Source organism: Grammomys surdaster, unplaced genomic scaffold (genome assembly GCF_004785775.1).
Source record: "Grammomys surdaster isolate TR1022 unplaced genomic scaffold, NIH_TR_1.0 1100, whole genome shotgun sequence".
Taxonomy (NCBI): Eukaryota; Metazoa; Chordata; class Mammalia; order Rodentia; family Muridae; genus Grammomys; species Grammomys surdaster.
The window spans coordinates 159967-180934 of NW_021605519.1; the positions used below are offsets into that span (position 1 = coordinate 159967).

The 20968-nt window shown below is 48.7% G+C and overlaps 1 protein-coding gene and 1 non-coding gene across 5 annotated transcripts; both read right to left on the reverse strand.

The window, feature by feature from the left end:
- Window positions 1–282: 282 nt before the first annotated feature.
- Window positions 283–20613, reverse strand: Eif4g1 (eukaryotic translation initiation factor 4 gamma 1). Of its 4 annotated transcripts, none has more exons than XM_028783414.1 (33): window positions 20451–20613; window positions 19673–19729; window positions 19367–19460; window positions 19014–19100; window positions 17780–17956; window positions 17478–17577; window positions 15520–15632; window positions 14641–14733; window positions 14373–14439; window positions 13298–14104; window positions 12719–12807; window positions 12442–12628; window positions 12206–12339; window positions 11953–12111; window positions 11608–11793; window positions 11218–11415; window positions 10665–10811; window positions 9673–9909; window positions 9410–9514; window positions 9145–9304; window positions 8754–8854; window positions 7974–8076; window positions 7619–7715; window positions 7193–7419; window positions 6978–7096; window positions 6674–6846; window positions 6311–6436; window positions 6090–6171; window positions 4342–4440; window positions 4101–4235; window positions 3909–3990; window positions 3620–3760; window positions 283–907 (listed from the first exon to the last, which is right to left on the reverse strand). In XM_028783414.1, exons 3-33 carry the CDS (start codon window positions 19424–19426, stop codon window positions 723–725), a joined length of 4776 nt encoding a protein of 1591 aa, XP_028639247.1. In that variant the 5' UTR covers window positions 19427–19460; window positions 19673–19729; window positions 20451–20613; the 3' UTR covers window positions 283–722. The 4 variants fall into 4 exon arrangements, with proteins under 4 accessions (XP_028639247.1, XP_028639248.1, XP_028639245.1 ...); XM_028783415.1 differs by having other exon boundaries at window positions 11608–11796; window positions 17478–17547; window positions 20451–20577; XM_028783412.1 differs by having other exon boundaries at window positions 11608–11796; window positions 20451–20577.
- On the reverse strand, window positions 9009–9083 carry LOC114634808. Its single transcript, XR_003713380.1, has one exon. It is a non-coding gene; the product is annotated as a small nucleolar RNA SNORD66 (small nucleolar RNA).
- Window positions 20614–20968: the final 355 nt, after the last annotated feature.

Sequence of the window (20968 nt, forward strand, 5' to 3'; positions counted from 1 at the left end):
GGCCATGCAGTCATTTACGTAGGACATCCCACTTATGGCTTCTTCAGACCTCAAACTCAGATCAATTTGGTAGGAGCAAAAGTACCCCTACAGCACTCATTTCATCATGTCAAACTGATCCGGAGATCCCAACCCTCCAGAAAAGCAACTCCCCAGGTTCCCAAAATTTTCTGACAGGGAAAAGAAACAAGTTATCAATGATACAGTGGCCAAATCTGGTAAGAAAGATGCCCACCTATCCATACTTCTCCAACGGTGCAGATCAGTAAAGAGGCAATAAACTTAATTGAATTCATGTTTAATAATTACAGGCACCGTGCCCCCCCCTTTCCCCTGCCCAGGCAGCAGCAGGGGTGGTGCAGGGGCTGGGGCATATGCCCCCAGCAGCGAGGACGGCAGTCCCAAGAGTGATTTCAGAAAATAAAAAAAAGGACCCTAGAGGCAGGCGGTAGTGCCCCTCCCCCCGCAGACACACCAAATTTCAAGACTTTATATATATCTCTGTGCCCTGGGGGGAGGAGAGAGACACTTGGCAGCATCCTGGAGGGGGGGCCCCAGGCAGCCCCAAGCCATCCTGCCTCATCAGCCACTTTATTAGCTCAAGACACATCGCACTACAGGCACCCACTGCCACTGCTGCCGCCGCCCCCCTGCAGTCCAGGCGGCTGGCTGGCTGGGCCATCCAAGTGTCCATGGCTCCAAGTCCCCTGCCCCACCCGCCATCAGTTGTGATCAGACTCCTCGTCCTCAGCCTCACGAAGCCAATTGAAGAATGCTGTGACAGATTTAAGGGCCACACCCTTGCCCTGCTGTTCAGCAGGGTCCTTGCTGCTCTCCCAGCTGTAGAAGGCGTCTTCCTTCACCACGTCCTCATCATATAGAGCATCAAAGAACATCCGAAGCAGGTCTGCAAGCCACAAACACATCAATTAGGTGACTAGTCACAGCCTTAGCAGTCTATATCCAGAGATCCCTCCCAAAGAGACACTGTTCTAAACACAACCTTCACCTACCATCCTGGTTTTCAGAGTGACTAGGCCTCTGACAGAATGCTAATCTCCTGACAGAGACTACCAGCCCAAGAATGAGTTACTCAGCCATTACCAATCCTTAGAGACAGGCACGTAAACTCAAATATTTGGGAGACTAAGGGCAGATCAAGATAGTAAGCTCAAAGCCAACTCTGGCAGCTTAGCAAAACTGAAAGGTGAAAGACTGAGGCCAGGTATGGTGGCACACACCTTTAATCTCAGAGCTCAAGAAGAAGATAAGGGTAGATCTGAGTTTAAGACTAGCCTGGTCTGCAATAGATTTTTCTAGGCCAGCTAGATCTCTACACAAGTGAGACCATGTCTCAAGAGAACAAAAGGGGAAGGAAGGCTGGGTGTGACGGTATATGCTTTTAGTCCCACCACTTGGCCAGCCTGGGTCTATAGCTCGAGACTATACAGAGAAACCTTGTTCCAAAAAAAACCAAAACAAAAAGGGAAAATGTTAGGGCTGGTGGCCAAAACTGGAATCTCATTACTTGGATATAGAGTGCAAGAGGATCAAAGTTAAAGAAAGCCCAAACTAGTGTGAGGCCAGCCCAGACTACTTAAGATGGCATCCCAGAGGCCGGGCAGTGGTGGCGCACACTTTTAATTCCAGCACTTGGGAGGCAGAGGCAGGCAGATTTTGAGTTTGAGGCCCGCCTGGTCTACAGAGTGAGTTCCAGGACAGTCAGGGCTACACAGAGAAACCCTGTCTCGAAAAACAAATAACAACAACAACAAAAAAGGATTGTATCCCAGAAGACAAAAGTAAGTAAGTAAAGTTAGCCATCTGGATCCAACTCTAGGTCCAGCATTAGAATCCATGGCAGGCAGATTCCCAAACATGGCCTCCTCTTTCCCACATTTGTACCCTCTCTGACCTGTAGAGCATACTAAACTCCGCCCAGTGGTTATCATTTCTCTTACCATCTTATCTTCCTGATGAATCTCCCAGGAACCACCTCTGACTCTTGTTTGTCTTTAGCCATCACAGCAACTTTCCTCAGGTGCTTGCCTTACAATGCAACCCCAGAACACAGTCCACTACATTCCTTATGAACTGCACTAAGTGAAGCACAGGACCTCAAGCCCAGCTTCAAGGTGATAAGTTAGCTAAGCTTACCAACTATGGGAAGTTCAGGACAAGAGAGTCCTCTGGGTTTTCCACATCTCTATGGGTATAGCTGATCCTTCACTATCCCGCATCTGTGCTCCAAAACCCATGTGCCCTCTCAGAGAACCATGTACTACTCTTATCTACTTTGCCCTACATATTTACCTGTGTTAAGTTCAATCTTTACACAGAACTACCTTTTAACTACCCATAGCTAAACGAGACTTTTCTTTCTGTTTATCTCAGCCACCAATCTCAGTCCTTTCCAATTCAGAACTTGGACTCCTACCTACTCCATCAAATTCTGTAGCTTACTAGGAAGACCTTGATGTTTTAAATACTCAAAAAAGTTTTTAATTTTTAGATAGGCTCCTGCCACACAGTAGTATCTAGCATTTTCAACCATTTTCCTATACAAAATTTCTTTTTGCTCTCACAGGTCTTTACTCTGTGTTCTCAATTTTGACAGGGTATTCTCGAGGTAATCCCATTCCAAGCAAGCCTCAGTCTCCTCCACTGTAGAATGCAAGTAGTAACAGTAATTTAAAGGTTCTCATGTTTTAAAAGTACGGTTTTGGTTTTTGTTTTGATGTATGTAGCCCTGGTTGTCTTGATCAGAGACCCACTGACTCCTGAATGCCACCATGACCAGCTGGGGTAGGGGGTCTTCTCTGAAACAGGGTGTAATTAGTCATCCCAGGCTGGCCTCACACTTGTAGAGATCTTCTCTGTCTCTGGTGTTAGGATCACAGGGTGTTACACCACCATTCTCAGCTCAAATTCTTAGCTTATAATCTCTCAAAAGAGTCATTTCATTCTGTGCAAGTCCCCAGTCAGTACTTACATGGCCAGTACTTACATGAAGTATCTGCCCCTCACTCCTACTTCTCCAATTCCTCGTGTTCATAACTGCTGTACTTATTTCAGTAGCTCATGTCTTTGTTCCAACTCAGAGTATGCCTGCTCTCTATCTATAGGTAACCAATCACACCTATCATCTCTTGGACCCATCTTGCAACACTCATGCTCTCACTGACTACAGGCCAGCATACGACTGTGTTCTATGTGCTCACTACAGTTATTTCAACACCTAAGCATACCCATGTGCTAAATTTGCAAACCTCAGACAGGGTCATAAGCCCCATCGTCCAACTCAGGAAATGGCAAGCACTTCAGCCTTGTGTCAGATAGATGGGTACATGGTATCTGAAAGATGCTACTGTTTTTATCACCTCTGTATTGCTGTCATCTACTGGTCAAGCACAAATTGGGCAGGCAATCAACCCTCTATGCTTAGATTAACTCATTCCATTTGTAGCCAAGGAAACAAGCAGAGGGCAGGGTAAGTAACAATCAAACCACCAGGGTTTTTTGCTCTTTTCCCGCCTCTCTTGGGTTAAGCACCTTTCAGGAGCACCTTCTATCTGGCAGTCCCTCTGCCCCACCCTCACCCCTGCAGCCTGGCTCTTACTGGCAGGCTGTTCTAAGGTCACTACAAGGGCCTGGAGAGCATAGAGTGCTTGTAGCTCCTTCTGCTCATCACACAGGTATTTCTGCAGCAGTCTTGCTCGCACTTTCAATACTTGAACATCCACTCGGAGAGGAGTCTCAACTACAGGGAAAAGCAACACAAAACAAAAATAAAACACAATAATGAAGACTTCACCAGGCTTGGCACTAGAGGGCCAAGACCAAAACTCCCACCCCCCACCCCATTAGATTGCTTGGCCCACCCTTGTCCCACTACCTCCTTGGCTTACAGATAATTGCAGAATAACAGACAGTTGTCATGAGGGCTCGAACTAATGTATTGGATGCTATCTGCTGCTCATTCAGGTTGGCCTGCACAGAAAAACAAATGCACTGTAAGTATCCACTCTTGTGGATACTTACAAACCATCCACCTCAACAACTACCCCTCCCCCTTGCCCCAGTACCCATGAGAAACACACCTCTATCCAGTCAAACACACGCTGATTACTGCCACCATCCTGCAGCAGCTTCTCTAGCTGCCTACGCAGGTCCTCAAAGGCAAGTGCCCTCGGGCCAGGAGCTTCAGATTCTTCTCCCAAGGTATATTCCACCTTCTATAAACAAATGACCCACAGAGAAGGTCAAAACTAGTGCAAGAGATGAGGGGAAGATGAGAGCAGCTAGTCCCAAATGCAGAATAACTGAACTCCAGTCTCAAACCTTTTCAGCCGCAAATGAGCCAATGTCTTGGCCTTCTGCTAGAAACTCCCTCCAGCTCAGGCCAGCCTCTCGCCACAGTATCCCCACCTTTTTGGGACCCTGAAAAACAAAAGACCAATTCAGCATCTCAATACCCATCTCTACACAAGGGCCTTGACTCTTAGGACTCAACAGTTCTTCAACAGTAATACTACATAGGCACCACCCTTCCATGCCTAGATTAAATAAACGTCACAAGTAATAGAATTCACCTACCACCAGTGGTATGACATTAGGATGGGGGAAAGCCTCTAGGAAAAGTATCATTTAGCACTGGTAGAAAGAACTCTTAAGAAATCACTGGATCACACAAGATCACAAAAAGGTCAATAACCAAGTCTACATATCTCATATTAGTACACACAGTAGATGTATTTCACCTATATTTCCTTTCCCAAACAGTTTTGATTTATTTTAAAGATTTATTTATTTTATTTGTTTGAGTACACTGGAGCCGTCTTCAGAAACACCAGAAGAGGGCATCAGATCCCATTACAGATGGTTGTAAGCCACCATGTGGTTGCTAGGAATTGAACTCAGGACCTCTGGAAGAGTAGTCAATGCTCTTAACTGCTGAGCCATCTCTCTAGCGTGTTGATTTAAAACAAAACAAAACATAATATTGTTCTTAAGATCTGGAGAGTTGCCGGGCGGTGGTGGCACACACCTTTAATCCCAGCACTTGGGAGGCAGAGGCAGGCGGATTTCTGAGTTCGAGGCCAGCCTGATCTACAGAGTGTGTTCCAGGATAGCCAGAGCTACACAGAGAAACCCTGCTCAAAAACTAAAAAGATCTAGAGATCTTAGCAAGTAAGAACACTTGTTTCAGTCCCAGCACCCACACTGTGGTTTCTCAACCACCCATAAGGCAGGTTCCAAGGATTCTGACATACTCTACCGCATATACAATACAAACAAAACACTTATATATACACAAAATAGATAAATCTAAATAAAATTAGTAAAAAAAAAAAAAAAAAATCTAAAAATGTATTTTTGTTCCTCTTAACCATTGAACCTTTTTATTTTCCCATGTAAACGAATATTTGCTTAAAAAATACACTTGTGCGGATTTCTGAGTTCGAGGCAAGCCTGGTCTATACAGGGAGAGTTCCAGGACACCCAAGGTTACACAGAGAAACCCTGTCTCGAAAAACCAAATACACTTGCCAGCCAGTGGTGGTATGCCATGACAGCTAAGGCTACACAGAGAAACCCTATCTCAAAAATAAAAAAAATAAAAAAATAAAAAAAACAACAACAACAAAACCCCCAAAAAACAACAACCCCCCAAAAAACAACAACAAAAAAACAAAACAACAAAAGATATGCCCATTGGTTTCCTATGTTCAGAAAATCCTGGCAGCAGTAATACCCCCAATAACTTCACAAAATTTCACAAAAGGTGAGAAAGCTGGGGACCGGGGAGACGACTAGAGCGGAGTGAGCGGGGAGGTGACCGTGGGACCGACTTGAATTACCCATGGGTCTAAGGTCTTTCTTTGCCAATCTTCTTTCAGCCCAGGAAAAACTCACGACAGAAACTACCTATTATTTAATTAACACTTTTCCTCTCTCAAGTATCAAAATGCCCTAGCATTACAAATACCTCAGGCCAACAAAGGACCAAGAGACTCCATGGTCACCCAGGGTAGCCAAAGCCACATAGACGTCTCTGAATGTATCAACCTTTGAAAGGTTCAACTCACCATGCTCTTGCATAAGAGACCCAGGATCTCCAGCAACAAAGAAGTAGCTTTGCCCATGGGTCTCAGAGGCTTCGTAATTTCCCTGTAAGAAAAATCATCAATCCTGATGGCACCCAAAAGCCTCAATATTACTCCAGCCCTCTCCAAACACAAGTATGCAACTTGTCTTACTTGCTCCATTCTTTGTCTCTCTTGCATCCAGAAAGGGAAGGAGGGCTTACCTGAAGAGCTCTCCCATGGGCACTCCATCTTCCTGGAGAATAGGTGTTATCAGTTCTGCCAGGTAAAGCCATACATGAGGGATATCAATTTCCATGTCCTCAGCCAATTCTAGTGTTTCATACAGCCTGAAAAGGAAATAAGAGGCCACAGCATTTAGAGATCAGTTAGACACTTACCCTGCTTCTAGGGAAATACAGCACAACTAAAAAATCAAATGTGGAGGAACTCCCCTACCCCCACTCAAGAAACATTTTCCAAACATGAGACAACCTCAAGCTAAAATCCAAGGTTCCAGGAATCCCAAAGAAGGAATTGGTGGGTTATGAGGACATGGAAGGCACACAGACATGGGTCATACATACCCTTGATAGTACTGGGCAGTAGAGAGGTGCCCCACACAAAGGAGCTGGTGCAGCAGTCGCCCCATATGCTCACGAGCAATGGTACTACGCTCCAGCGTGGACTCGATGCCAAGCCGTACAAAGATGAAGAGCAAGGAGGGTGAAGCCAGCTCCTGGACACACTGTACTGCCTCCTGAGGAGGGCAAAGCATGATGAGGAAGAAAACCATCATTGCTGGGTCTACAGTCTATATAGACTATGGCAGTCAGCATGACTGCCTTCCCCACCCTTACTATCAATCACTAGTCCCTTCCCAGTGCCAACCTTCATGTCATTGAGATGGAGATATTCCTCAATGATGGCCTTAGATTTCTTCTCCACTTCATCCACAGAGAGCGCAGCCTTTGGAGGGCTCACTGGAGGTAGAGTTGCTTCCCGCTTCACTACAGGGGAAGAACTTTTTAGTTACTTGTCTTAAAAGAATCCAGAGCTCCCCAAGAAAGTCCCATATCACCCAATAGCCTTCCCTTCCTTCTCACCAGGATCCCGACCACGATCCTCTGTGAGGCTAGCTGCCTTGCGGAGTCCCTCAGGCTGGGATGGCCGCTCTCTACTTCGCTCCTCCACTTCTTTGCTAAAACTTCGCTTGGTGGCAGGTGTTCTGGCACGATCAAGTCGGTCCCCACGGTCACCTCCCCGCTCACTCCGCTCTAGTCGGTCTCCCCGGTCCCCAGCTTTCTCACCTCGTTCCCGGCTTAAGCTACTCCTGGAAGATGAGACACATTGATTCTCACCTGTACCACTCAAGCACTTTATGTGACTATCCAATATTCAGGGCAACTGTGGGGTCTCATTCTTGTCGTCAAGAACATGTCCAGGCAATAAAGGCATGAGAAATCCCTATGCTTTGACAACTAAAACCCAATCACAGTATTCTCTAACAACCCCCATCCCAAGAAACTCACCTCTGTACAACACGTCTGTTATCTGTGTTCTCTGCGGGTAATGTTTGTTGAAGAGCAGAAAAACGATTCAAGGTAGCTGGACGAGCAGCTTCCGATGCTAGGAAGGGCAGAAAGAACACTTCATTAACCCACTTCTACCCTCCAAGAGCTAGGGTTAGAGTGCACCACACCTTTACTACTTTATGCATCCCCCTTATTGTTTAGGACTCTTGGTCACAATAACAGTAAAGTAATTCACTCCTTGGCATCATGTATATATGACTCCCATATTCATTCCCTAATTATTTATTCTGTGCAGGAAACTCAAGGAAGCTGAGAATAGCAAGTACTCAGCTCGCTACAGTGGTCTCCATACCTGTGTCTGAGGGCTTGGCTCCTGAGCCTCCACTGCTGCCCTTGCCCCAACTCAGTCGTCCTCCAGGTGCAAAGAGCTGGTTGTTAGAATCAATGGAACCAGGCTGCAGAAGGAAAGACAGCAGACTTGTATGCCTCACCTAGCTCAAGCCCTTAGCCAACACTGCAACACACAGCCACACTGGATGAAGGGCACAAACACAGGGTGAGGCAAGCTTTAACTATATAGTCGAGACAGTAAATATTTTAGGGCTTTGCAATCCACGGCCCATGGCTACTACTCATTCTATTATTATAGTGTGAAAATAATAGAACATGAATAACTGTTGTTGATACAACAGTAATTACCCATAGACAGAATTAAAATTCTATATACTTTTAAAAAAAGATTCATTATGAATATACTGTTCTGTCTGCATGTAGGCCAGAAAAGGGTACCAGCCCATGGTCATTACAGATGGTTGTGGTTCCTGGGAATTGAACTCAGGACCTCTGAAAGAGCTACCAGTGTTCTTAACCTCTGAGCCCACATTGTACATAGTCTATATACCGTAAAATATCACCCCTTTATTTTTTTTCAGTCACTTAAAATGTAAAAACCATTCTTGGCTTAATTTTGGTCTTCTTTATGAGCTTATTAAGACCAATGTGAGCAAATCCTTTAGCCAATGACGCTGCACCTAACTAGTCTAAGTTCCGCTATCATGACCGTAACTGTGAGGACTGATGCATGCTTCATTCTCTTCACCTTCCAACTCACCTACTCCAGACACAACCTTACCTTTGTGATCTTGGTGAGCCGTGAGGTATCAATGGGGCGACTGCCTTTGCTGATGGGGACTGTATTCCAGCCACCATCATCCACAAGTGGTAGGCCACGGTCTGAGACAAAAAGGAAGAAGGAAGAAAGGAAGGAAGGAAGGAAGGAAGGAAGGAAGGAAGGAAGGAAGGAAGGAAGGAAGGAAGGAGAGAATAGGGAGAGAATGTTGGAGTAACAAGTCCTAACAACCCCTTCTTGGGCCACCCTCAGCCTCTCTTCCTCAGATCCTCAATCCCATCACGTGGTCTCAGTGGCCCAGACACGTGGCACTAAGAGAAGTCATCAGTGGAAAAAAGTGTCATACTCTCTAGGAGCTTCACTGTCCCCTCCTTAGCCCTGGCTTCAAACTCACTGATAGGTGGGCCTGGAGGGCCACCCCGACGTTTGTCACTGCCCTTGGCCATGAGCTGCTGCACTTTGATATGTTCTCGGTGCTCTTCCATCTCTGCCTCCTTGTGAATCTGATCAATAGTCTTAGGACCCTGATCCCCTCGGCGTGGCACCCAATTACTCTTTGGGAACAAAATGGAAAACAGTTATTTTGGGGTTGGCAGGGATCAGCCAAGATAGTATCAGGAGCTGGAGTAGCAGATGAACTAGGGGAAGATGACACATACCTGCCGAAGATCAAGTACATCCTGCAGCATAAAACGAATGCGAGACGAGGTCTTCTTTTCTTTAATGATTTTTTCCATCTGGTTGAAATACTGATCCATTCGAGGCTAGGCAGCAAAGGGATTGGGTCAATTGTCTCCTCCCTCCCCCCTTTTTTTTTAAACCTGACACTGGCTAAGCATCCTAAACCCCTCAGCCTATATCAGCAAACAGGAGACCTATATGCCTTACTCATTCACTCCTCACCACATCCCAGGACCTTTACCTTGGCTTTTGCAAAGTCCAAGTCTTTGCCTATAGTCGTAAGGAGGCGGCAGAGGCATTCCAGGGACTCCTCATCATGGTTCTTAAGTAGTTTGACCACACAGTCATGCATTATTGCTTCTGTTAACATCTTCAATTTGAATAACTCTCCAATAAACTTGATATTCCCTAGAGAGCGCCGCCGAGCTATATCCCGAGCCTCTTCTAGCTCTTCTTTCAGGCGTCCCCGTTCTTCTGCCTGTCAATCATAAGACAGAGATTATGTGAAAAAGACAACCAAGGAGCTGGAGACATGGCTCAGAGGTTAAGAGTACTAGGTTAAGCCTGGCAGTGGTGGCGCACGCCTTTAATCCCAGCACTTGGGAGGCAGAGGCAGGCGGATTTCTGAGTTCGAGGCTAGCCTGGTCTACAGAGTTTCAGGACAGCTAGGGCTACACAGAGAAACCCTGTCTTGAAAAACCAAAAAGAGTACTAGGCTGGTCTTCCATAGATCCTGAGTTCAATTCCCAGCAACTACATGGACCTGACGCCCTCTTGGTGTGCATGAAGGCAGAGTTCTCATATACATAAAAAAAGGATAAACAGGGGGCTCTTGGAGAGAGAGACAGGTCAGTGGTTAAGAACACTTCTACTTGTATAAAAGACCTAGATTCAGTTCTCAGTGCCCATGTGGTAGCTCAGAGCCATCTTTAACTCCAGATCCAGGGAATCTAGTGTCCCCTTCTGGTCTCCTCTGGCACCAGACATGTACACTGAACACATTACAGGATGGCCAAACATACATATAAAAATAAAGCTAAGAACAAAACCAAACAGCCAGTTGGCTAAAATCCCCTTTTCTTCTTAGCTAGACAGCGAGCCAGCCTAGCACTAAGCACTCATGTCCTGAGGTAAAGAGAGCCCCCAAGATCCTTAGAGTGTTCAGACCTCTCAAGACAAACTGGTGGTGAGGTGGGTGTGAGCACAGGGTGTGATTAGCAACACTTCTCTCACCGTAGCAGCTTCATCCATCTCTTTTTGCTTTTTTTCAAAAACTTCATCATCATCTTTGTCTTTCTCAAATTCCTTCTGGCACCGATTTAACAACAGTTTTCGAAAATTCACAGTCACTGTTGGCTTTTCTGTAGTGGGTACTTTCAGCTGTAAGCCACAGATCACATTAAGATCAGTCCAAGGGCAGAGAAGGCCTTTTAAGTCTCCCCAACCCAGAAAGCCTATGCTGTACTGCACACTTAGCTACCATAACAGACAAGTCCAACCAAGTAAAGATGGACCTAGATCCCCAGGAAGATGCAGGAAGCTAGACAGTAAGATTCAGAAAACTGGGCCAGCAAGATGGCACAGAGTCTGCCACGTAAGCTTGGGAATCTGAGTTTAATCACCAGAATCTACATAAAAGAGAATTGACTCCACAAGTTATCCTGATGATTGTCAACTGTGCTGTGGTGAACATGCAACTACGTAGACATAGGCAAATAAAACATTAAATAAATAAAACCATGAAAAAAAATCTCTAGGAAAGACTTAGCAAATGGTAGAAACTAACCGCCATGAGGCAGCGGCACATGTTGGCATAAGCCACAGAGAAGTTGGGCTCTGAAATGGCTTTCTCAAAGATGAGGTCAATAACTCCTTTGAGACGTTCCTCGGTGTCAATGGCCAGCTGTGTCACCTGCTTCATCAGCTGCTGAAACATCTGGGGTGTCAGCTTATTCAGGATGGAGCGTACCCTGCGGAACAGGTCCTGTGGAGAAGAAAGGGTAGAGCATAAAGGGTCTAGTGAAGTACTCAAGAGAAACACAGGCTGCTGAGACATGACAAAATGATGGGGACTGATCCCAGACAGTGCAGTAAAGACGGTGAGTATGGCCAGTGGACACAGTAAAGTGCTTTACAAGGCAGCTCTAGAGGAGCAGGAATGGAGACTTGCTAGTACCTGGGTCTTGCTTCCATCAGCATCCTCTTCTCCTCGATCTTTATCAGCTGCTGTCCGTTTGCTACTGGGTTTCCAAGCCTTCTCTGCTTTGTTTAGTTTTATGTCTTCAGTCATTATCACTGAGGAAATGATCTTGCGAGTTTCCTTTCGTGGGCCCTGCTGAGAGCGCCTAGGTCCCAGGCCAGCCTGCTAGACAAGTGAAGACAAGTGAAGACAGAGAACAGCAAGTACAATATGTGACCCCATTACCACACAGCTCTGAAACAGACTTCTCCCCCAAAGGATGAGACATGTAAGATTCTACCCTGTCCATTAACTATCTACCCCTCAGCCAGCCCCACTCACCGGCCCTCGGGACAGCTCCCCACCTGGCCCACCCCTTGGGGGCCCACGGTTGCTAAGGGCTGGTCGGCCAAGGTTGGCAAAGGATGGAGTAAAATCTGGACCAGAGTTTATGCCAGGTAGTCTGGAGGGATCCAGTGGCCGAAGTGGTGTTTTATTGGCCTGCAAAGAAAACACAGGTTAGGATGACTACCTTTTCTTTGGTGACCTCAGGCACTTACTTCCAGGTCAAACCAACCTTCCTCAAAACACCAACCTTGTCCAGCACCACATCAGTGATATGGGGCAATCCTTCTGGCTTCTGCATACTGGCAAAGATGAACTGAAAGCCCAGCAGGAATTCCCTGTCATACCGCTTCTTCTCTTCAAGGTTTAGAGGCTTCCACTGATCTGCAAGACAGGATACATCAGTCACACTCCTGTGTCCTGCAATAGGACTGAGACTACCCATTTCTCATGTAAGTATTGCTCAACCACTCTTCTTAAACACACCTGACTTGTACTCATACTTCTGCTCCCCAGGCTGGATGTTCTCAGCATTATGAATTTTGTCTTCCTTAGAGTCCCAGGTTTCCTCTGCTTCCTCAGGTTGTGGGGGTACAGCGCTGCCCTCAGACTCTGAGCTTGGGTTGCTGCCAGTAGGAGGCTGATTCTCTACCTCTGGTACTGCTGGGTCCACCTTCAATCACAAATGAACACCCAGGTTCAGTTGATGATCACTGCCTCCACACTATGCCATCTCCCCTCAACTAATTCTTGCCTTCCTTACCTCCTTGAAGGCATCTAGAAGGTCACCTACAGCTTCCTTCTTATTTAGCTCTTTAATTTTCCGTCTCCTCTTTGGCACAGACACTGCCACTAAAAGGAGGAAGAGGACAAGGTGTAAACAACTAATAAGTATCCCTAACAGAGAGACAAAAAAAAAAAAAAGAAAGAGCGAAAACCAGCCATAACATTCCTCTACCCTTCACTCCCACTTTAAATGATAAAACTCCCTCTGTAAACTAGGCATCATGGCAGATCCCTGTAATCCCTGAACTTGGGAGACAGAGACACAAGGATTAGGAGTTCAAGGCCAGCCCGGGCTACATAAGACCTTGTCTAAAGCTTGAGTTCTCAAGTCTACATCTTAGGGTTTAACACTAGGCCACAATGGGACCCCATTTTGTGGGTCTGTTCATAAGAAGATGCTCCACACCCTTAATCCTGGCACTTGGGAGGCAGAAGCAGGCAGCCAGACTCCATCACGGTCAGTCTCAACACAAAGCAGAACAGAAGAGGTGATAAATGGGAGGTCAGTGGAAAGAGCGTCTCCAGCATGAGCACCAGGCGTCTAGCCACACCTTACCCTGGGGAGCTGCTGCCGTCTCTAAAGTCTGAGACGACGGGGCTGGGACAGGAGTACTGTCGAGGGGGAGGTCCTCTCCTCCCTTCTCACTCTCAGCTTCTCCACCCTCTTCGTCATCGTCATCTTCTATTTCTTCCTCCTGAGCAGGAGAATCCGAAGGAGCCACAGGTGGAATAGGAGAGAGAATGCTGGCCAGTGCCACTGATGAAACCTCCTTGGCCTGTTCCTCTGGCTCACTGACTGGGCTTAAATCCACAGCTGGTGGCGAGGGGGCTCCATTGAGCAGTTCCTCAGGTTGGGCAGTTGGAGCAATGGGCACAAGGGATTCAGAAGCACAAGCTGAAAGAGGGGGAGGAGCTGGCTCTGGGCTTGACTCCACCTCTGGTTCCAGATCCTCAGATGGGATCACGCCATTGGGCTCATGAGTTTCAGCCCTGTGAGGCACCAGGGACGTGGAAACCTGGAGAGGACTGGAAGAGAACTCAGATTCTGGAATGGGTTTGCTGAGTGTCACTTCTACTTCCAGTATGGGTTCGGCAAGAGTGGGTTCTGGAGAGAGGCAATATGGCTCCCCAGTTTCACAAGAGATGGGGGTCGATTCTTCTACAGACATTGGTATCATCCCCGTTGTCATAGTGTCCCCAGGAATAGAGAGGACTCCAAGATTAGACTCAGACCCTGGCTCCAAAATTGGGGGTGGTGATGGGGTTGGAGAAGGCGATGAAGGCTGAGATTCTGTGCCAGGGCTGTGCTCTGGGCCAGACAGTCCTGGCCGCCCCCCAACGGCTGCTCCCTGTGACCGGTCATCTGCACGAAGAATGAATACATGGTAGCAAGTCCATCACTGTTCCTGTTCTTCCTCTTAGTGAAGCTTACTTCCAAAACACAACCTAATCTTCTCCCGCCTTGGCTGTTCTCAGCCCTCACCCAAAACTCTGCAACCTCAAACCCACTACATGAAACCTAACTAAGTCATTCTTCTCTGGTACTCAGTTTGAATCACACCACCTCCTTCAAGTATAAAGCTTCATACTCCTCACTTCCCCCATAAAAGCTGTGCCACTGCCTTCCTTACCTGGCCGGATAATGACAGCAACCTGAGGCGACTCCCCATTGGGTTGAGGCTCCAAACTGCCTCCCGTCTGCAGGACACAAAGTGTTATAAGTTTGCACTGAAGAGTTCCACACCCTTCTTTACTAGAGTCATTTCTACTTTAGCTCTGCCTAGAAATCCAGGAAAGCAGGGAAATAAACCCCTTAGGTGAAGGAAAGATCAAGTGACTTGAGAATCTGGGGCAGAATAGCTGTCCAAACCAAGGCCTCACTCAAAGATATGACAGTACCTGGGGAGGAGTGGGTGTGGAGGCAGTGCGGGCCCCAGACATGATCTCTTCTGTGATATCCTTCCCTCCTTGGTTTGGGTCTCGAATTCGGATCTGGGGAAAAAAAGCTATAGGATGAGTGGGAAGCAGAAGGAGCCCACCTCTCCACCCTGTCCCCCTCCTAACACTCTGGGCCAACCTCCCACCCCTACTGGGAAGCAGGTGGGTGGGTGCCAGAAACCCCATGAGTTCTACTGTCAACCCATCCGGCTGCTCTTGTAGTCGCTGCCCTAGCCCCCACCCCTAAGACTCTTGACCTCACAGAGCAGCCCTGTATATCACAATGCCCCTCCCTCCCCTCTACCCACCAGTAACTCCTAAGTCAATAGCCAAACACCCTAAGGCTAAAGACCCCCATCAAGCATCCAGCTAGCTCACTTGTGGCTAGTCGCCCGAACTCTAGGGGTAGGGCCCAGATGCGGTGGGTGGAGCCAGGGTGACTCAGCGGCTTCCCCAGCCCTGGCACCCTATTCTGGGCACCATGCCCAGAGCTTGAGGACTGAGCAGAGGCGTAGGCCTCCAGAGTTTCCAGGTCTAAGGAGTTAGGAGCACAGAAAACAAACCCATTTCCAAAGCTAACCACCAGCCCCCCCCCAACCAATCATATTTCTTATACTACTAGAGCCCAAGTCTCTTGGGAATTTCCCGGCTGCCCTTTTTAGTCTTCTTGTGAGTTGCTTCTACCCCTCAGAGGGGACCTTCTTCCTCCACAGAACTTAATTCTCTGCTTACACCCAAAAGGTCTAAGAAGTTTTGCTCCCACAGGCCCCAACATCCCAGTCTACACCAGACCATGAGTGTCCCTTTCCAGGTGTCCCAGAGCCCCTAGCTGCTACTTACAGGTTTCCGTTCCCTCTTAGGAGCAATCTGGGGTGGCTGGTTCATCAGAACCGGAGCAGGAGCCACACTAGCAGGAAACTGCTGTACACCTTGGGCTGGGTAATAGGCTCCAGCTTGGGGGAAGGACAGAAAAAAAGATTCGTGACAGCTTCAAGATCCAAACATACTAATATGTGTTTGAACACCTCCCACTGCAGAACCTCTCATCATATACAGCCAGCCCCTTGCCTTGCCCTGCCCTGCCCGCCTCCCTGGGGAATTAGGTGTCTGTCAAAGCAGGGGAACCAGTTTGAACTGCATTTACAAGAATTCCTCACACAGACATACACACACCTTGTAGGAAGGAACTCCTTCCTCTCTACACCAGCTACCAGTTCTACCCCACAAGGCACTCATATATATATCCCAACTCAGCAACACACACACACTCTCAACTTGAGACACAATCAGCTCTTTGGCAGGGAATGAACAGGGTTTTCCAAATTGTTCCACTGAAGCTAACTCAAATTCCTAACTCAGCCCCTTGCAAGGGGCAACCATAACAAAAAGTAACATCCAGCCGAAGAGAAATAAAAATTAATTCTCTAAAGCAACTGTTTCCAAAGTGGGGTAAATGTAACTCATCCCTAATTCCCACTTGTTCCTTTTGAAAGTACCAACAGTGGTTATATGTTTAATCATACATATACATATATACAACTACACATGTATTGGAAGTACATACTTAAGATTTTCCTAATGGGAAAATTTTTTTGGATACTGCTGTAAGCTTAGCATGGTAACATACGCTTGTAATTAAAGCAATCAGAGGCAGGGGGATCACTGCAAGTTTATGACTAGCCTGATTTACATGGCAAGTTTCAGGCTAAGCTAGAACTACATGAGACTGTCTCAAACAAAACCCATAAAATTCAGTGTTTTTTCTTTGAACATAAATGAAAATTAGCTACGAAAACCACTCAAATCCACGTTACTGTCTCCCAACTATGAAAAGAAACTCCACATAAAGTTCACTAACCTGGCTTTCTAGTCAGAGCCTATATTTCTTTTTCTTTCTTTCTTTTCTTTTTTCTTTTCTAGTTTTTTTGAGACAGGGTTTCTCTGTGTAGCCCTGGCTGTCCTGGAACTCACTCTGTAGACCAGGCTGGCCTTGAACTCAGAAATCCACCTGCCTCTGCCTCCCAAGTGCTGGGATTAAAGGCGTGCACTACCACTGCACGGCTAGAGTCTGTATTTCTTTCTGTTTATTTTTTATTTTGTGTCTGTGTGGAGGTATGTATGTGTGCAGGTATCCAGTGAGTCCAGAAGCGTTTGCTCCACCAGGAGTTGAAAGTTACAGACTTTAGTTAGCTGTGAGCTGCCTGACATGGGTGCTGACACTCTTAGCTACTGAGCTGTACCTCCAGCCCTTTCTTTTTTAAATCATCAGCTCATTTATCCATTTATATGTGCATAGGTTGAGAGAAGGTGAGAAAATAACTACTGGGAGTCAGCTCTGTCTTTCTACCACCAGAGTCCCAGGGATCAAACTCATGTCACCATCAGGCTTGGGAGCAGGTGCTTTGATCCACAGAGCCAGGTTGAACATCCTGTGTTTCTTATTTGAGACAGGATGTTACTATGTACCTCTGGCTATCCTGGAACTCACTGTGTAGACCAGGTTGGCTTCAAACTTAAGAGATTTGCCTGCCTCGGTCTCCTTAGTGCTGGGTAGGATTAAAAGCGTGCACCTTTAATCCTGTGCTTCTTCAAGTGGGGAAGATTCCACCTCTCTTGGCAAAGGATCAAAGCTTCCTTTACCAATGTAGGTTAAACATTAGGCACTAATCCCCATCACCTATTAATCCTATCATTTTAAAAACCAAAAGCATGCAGAGGAATGGCTTAGCATTTAAACATGTTGAATACTTGAGATGTTCCCTAGGATACTCTCCCCATCTACTCCTCGCCCTGCTTACCATAGGTCCCAAACTCAGTAGGGCTTGCACCTGGATAGAAGCCTGGGGCTCCTGGCTGCACGGGGTACTGCTGTGTTGGGACAACATATGTGGAACGCCCCTGATGGGGGTTGGGGAAGAAAAGAGGAAAAAGGAGATGAGAAAAGCTACAAACACCACACATCAGACTCTGAAGTAAGGTAAGCCAATCCTAGGCAATGACCAGAAGTCTCACCCCTATAAGAAGAATGGATCTAGAAGGCCAGGTAGGAAAAGGTGGAGAATGAAGCACTAGGTAATCTGGCTTCCAGCCCCAGCCTCACCTGTCCAGGGATATAGTAGGCTCCTTGGGAGGCTGAGTAGGAGATCTGGGAAGGGATCATCATTACTTGGGATCCAGCAGGGTAGACATGGGGAGCTGGGCCAGGACGGGCAGGGGCTGCACTCTGCACTCGGGAGGCTGCACTGCTAGGGGGCTGGGCCCGGCTAGGGTAGAAGTGCTATTAGGAAGAAGGAAAGCAGGTGGGGTCAAGATGAGGGAATGAACAGCAAAATCAGCATTCCACAATGTCCATACAGTCTTAAGAGTACAGCAGGCTTTAGAGCATGGCTACCAATCCTTTCCAAGACCCACTTGACCAACTAACTGATGGCTAAGTGACCTCCTGTACTAACACTTGCCTTCAAACTTAGATGAAAACTTTGTATCCTGTACTGTCACTGCCATGCACACTCAGTCACCTCCAGACTATCCCTCCTCAGAGGCTCCTAACTAATATCAAGATACATCATGCCTAAGTAAGGCCCTTTTGGGCACCATACTCCGGAACATGCACTATCCCATCTCAAGTACTGAGGCTAACTGCTACACGCAACAGTCCCCCAGTTCTGAGAGACCTGCTTGCCAACAGCTGACCTCTAACATGCAGTGTTTGGACTCAAACTCGTAAACGGCAAACAAGGCACCCACCCTGAACATCCCAATCTGTGTCTAGCTATGGACTAGGGTGGAGGATGGGTGACAGCAAAGAGGTGGCTCAGGATTAGGAAAGGAGTATTACCTGCAGAGACCTGAATCCTCCCTGAGAGCACATGGGAACAGGAAAGACCACAATTATCCCCAAGGTGATGGACTGGGGTTAGGGGAGTGGAGTGGATAGGAAAAGAATCCTTCCATTTGGGAAGAACTTGGAGAACACAAAAAATAAAAACCATAGCTGGAAGGTTTATCTCATCACAGTTAACAGAGAAAGGGGAGGAGAAGAGGAGCAGAGTAATGGCAACCTCCTAGTGAAACAGGAAAGAGCTGGCAGCAGGGCCCACAGCACGGTCTCCGGTTCTCAAGGGCACAAAGACCCCAGTGAGGCCACTCTCACAATCTACAAACTGCACAAAGGGTCAGCCACCTAAGCAACTAACAGCACGAAAGAACTCAGAGCAACTGTCAGGAAATTGGAGGCTAAATATACAGGGTCCATAGCTTCCACACTGGCCCCAAACCAGCAGCTCACTTTCCCAGCTCCCACCCAACGCCCTTCTCTAGCCACAGCCCCTCACCTGGCGGGGCTGAGAAGGCGTGTTCATTTGTGTCGCTTGAGGCGTGCTAAACACCACCGGTGCAGCCTGCCCCGGGGGAAACGCTGGCTGAAGGGGAGAGACCAGAGTTCAGGAAGAGGGGAAGCCTGGGTGGGGCCTAAACCCAAGCTGGTGAAATACGGGGCACAGACCTGCAGCAACAGCCTCAGCAATCCACAAGCTCCCTCCCTGTGACAGCCCCAGGGACAGCCAGGGGCCCTATCTCAATTTGGCAGCAGCCTGCTGCACTTTGCCCTAACACAGATGGGGGTGGGAAAACTGCGAGCTGCATGACCTCCACCCCACCGGAGTACTGTTCATTTAGCCTTGATTACCTGTGGGAGTCCAGGGGACCTGGCGGGTGGGGGGCCTGTGGGCTGAGGAGCTTTGTTCATTTCATTTGGTGCCACATCAGGGTCCCCCCAGCACCTGTTGGAAAGATCAGAGCTCAGAACGAGGAAAGGACCCAAGCTTATGGCAAATAGGCTGGGGGAAAGGTTGTATCAAGACCTAGGGCCAACATAGATTAAGGGAGGTGCCAAGTGAGTGCAGAAACAGAAAACATATAGCCTGTGGACCCCACCAACACACCGCATCACCCTGACCCCACCCCTGCCTGCTCAAACAGCCCCCTCACTCACCCCCTCGGTTAAGAATAAGTCCACAGTGCGGCCTACAGGTTCTGGGCATCCGAAGGCCTGGGGTTGGGAGGTGAGGGGTATCAACCTGGCTCCACGGGGCCCAAGACCAACCAGACCGGAAATTCCAGGTCTCGCTGGCACCAGGCTCCCGGATCACAAATGAAGCCGGCTGCTCCGGCCGTGATATCCCCAACCCCCACCCGGGGACACCGGGTTCGGAGCCTGCCGCGGGGCACTCTCGCGGGGCCGGAGAGGCCTGAGGCCGCCCGGGAACACAAGCCAGGAAGGGCGCGAGTCCGGCCGCACCAGCGGGGCAGACGGCGACCGCCGCAAAGCCGGCTCGTGGCAGGCGAGGGTCGGCCGCCGGGCGGGGCTGGGGGCTCCTCCCTGCCCGCCGCCGCCGCCTCCTAGCTCTGCGCAACGCGGCCAGTGCCAAAGAACAACGTGTCACTTCCCGGCGGCCGCCCGGGCCCTGCAGGGGGAGGGGGCGACGGGTCTGCGCCGCGCAGCCTGCGCCGGGCCGCGGCCCAGGCCGGGCGGAGGTGGCTGTCTCGCCGCCACCCCAGCGCCCTCCTCGCCCGGGCCCTGCTCCCCACCCCCACCCGGGCCCGGCCCGGCACACGTGGGCCGGGGATCGGCCTGGCGAGTAGGGCCTGGGCGCGGGCTCGGGGCTGGGGCACCGGGGCGTCGGCGCAGGGTGGCGGGCCCCGGCCCGGATGGCGGCGGATGCGGGGGGAGGGGTGGGGGGCCGGGTCGGGCCCGGACATGGCGGCTTTACCTTCAGTCTCCTTCAGTCCGCGCGGCCGAGCCCCACGCAGCCGCACAGACGTAGTCCACAACCATTTCCGGCTCCCCGCACAGATCCCGCTCGGCGGCCACCGCTTCTCCGCAGGCGCAGCCAGCGCCCCACGTGACCGGCGCAGAGGGCGGAGTTGCGCTGGCGATGGGGAAACACATGGGATTTGCTCCGCCCCGTCACGTGACACCCACTGCCCGCCCCCGTGTCCCCTCCCGAACTTTGGAACTCCCAGGCCGACCCCCTCTGAGGCTCTGGCGGTTCTTTAGTTCATTCATACTTTGCGCAAACATTTATTGAGCGCGTGAGAGCTAAGTGAAGTGCCGGGCTGGAGCTGAGAGTGCTGAATCTAAGGCAGTTCTGCCCTAGTAAATGGCACACTACAAATTATGCCGTCTCTGAAAATGCTATAGATTTGATCTTTGATAGACCTATTAACAAAGGAAATTAAATGTTGCATCAAAAGAACTGACGCAATCTAACTAAAGAAGCAATTTTGC

Coding starts and splice junctions, on each gene's coding strand:
- Eif4g1 (XM_028783412.1), bottom strand. CDS start 19,426: ATGAACAAAGCTCCTCAGCCCACAGGCCCCCCACCCGCCAGGTCCCCT. Junction 4,441..6,089: donor GTCTCTTATGCAAGAGCATG/GTGAGTTGAACC, acceptor TTTGTTTTTCAG/GGTCCCAAAAAGGTGGGGAT. Junction 4,236..4,341: donor GCTCATTTGCGGCTGAAAAG/GTTTGAGACTGG, acceptor ATTTGTTTATAG/AAGGTGGAATATACCTTGGG.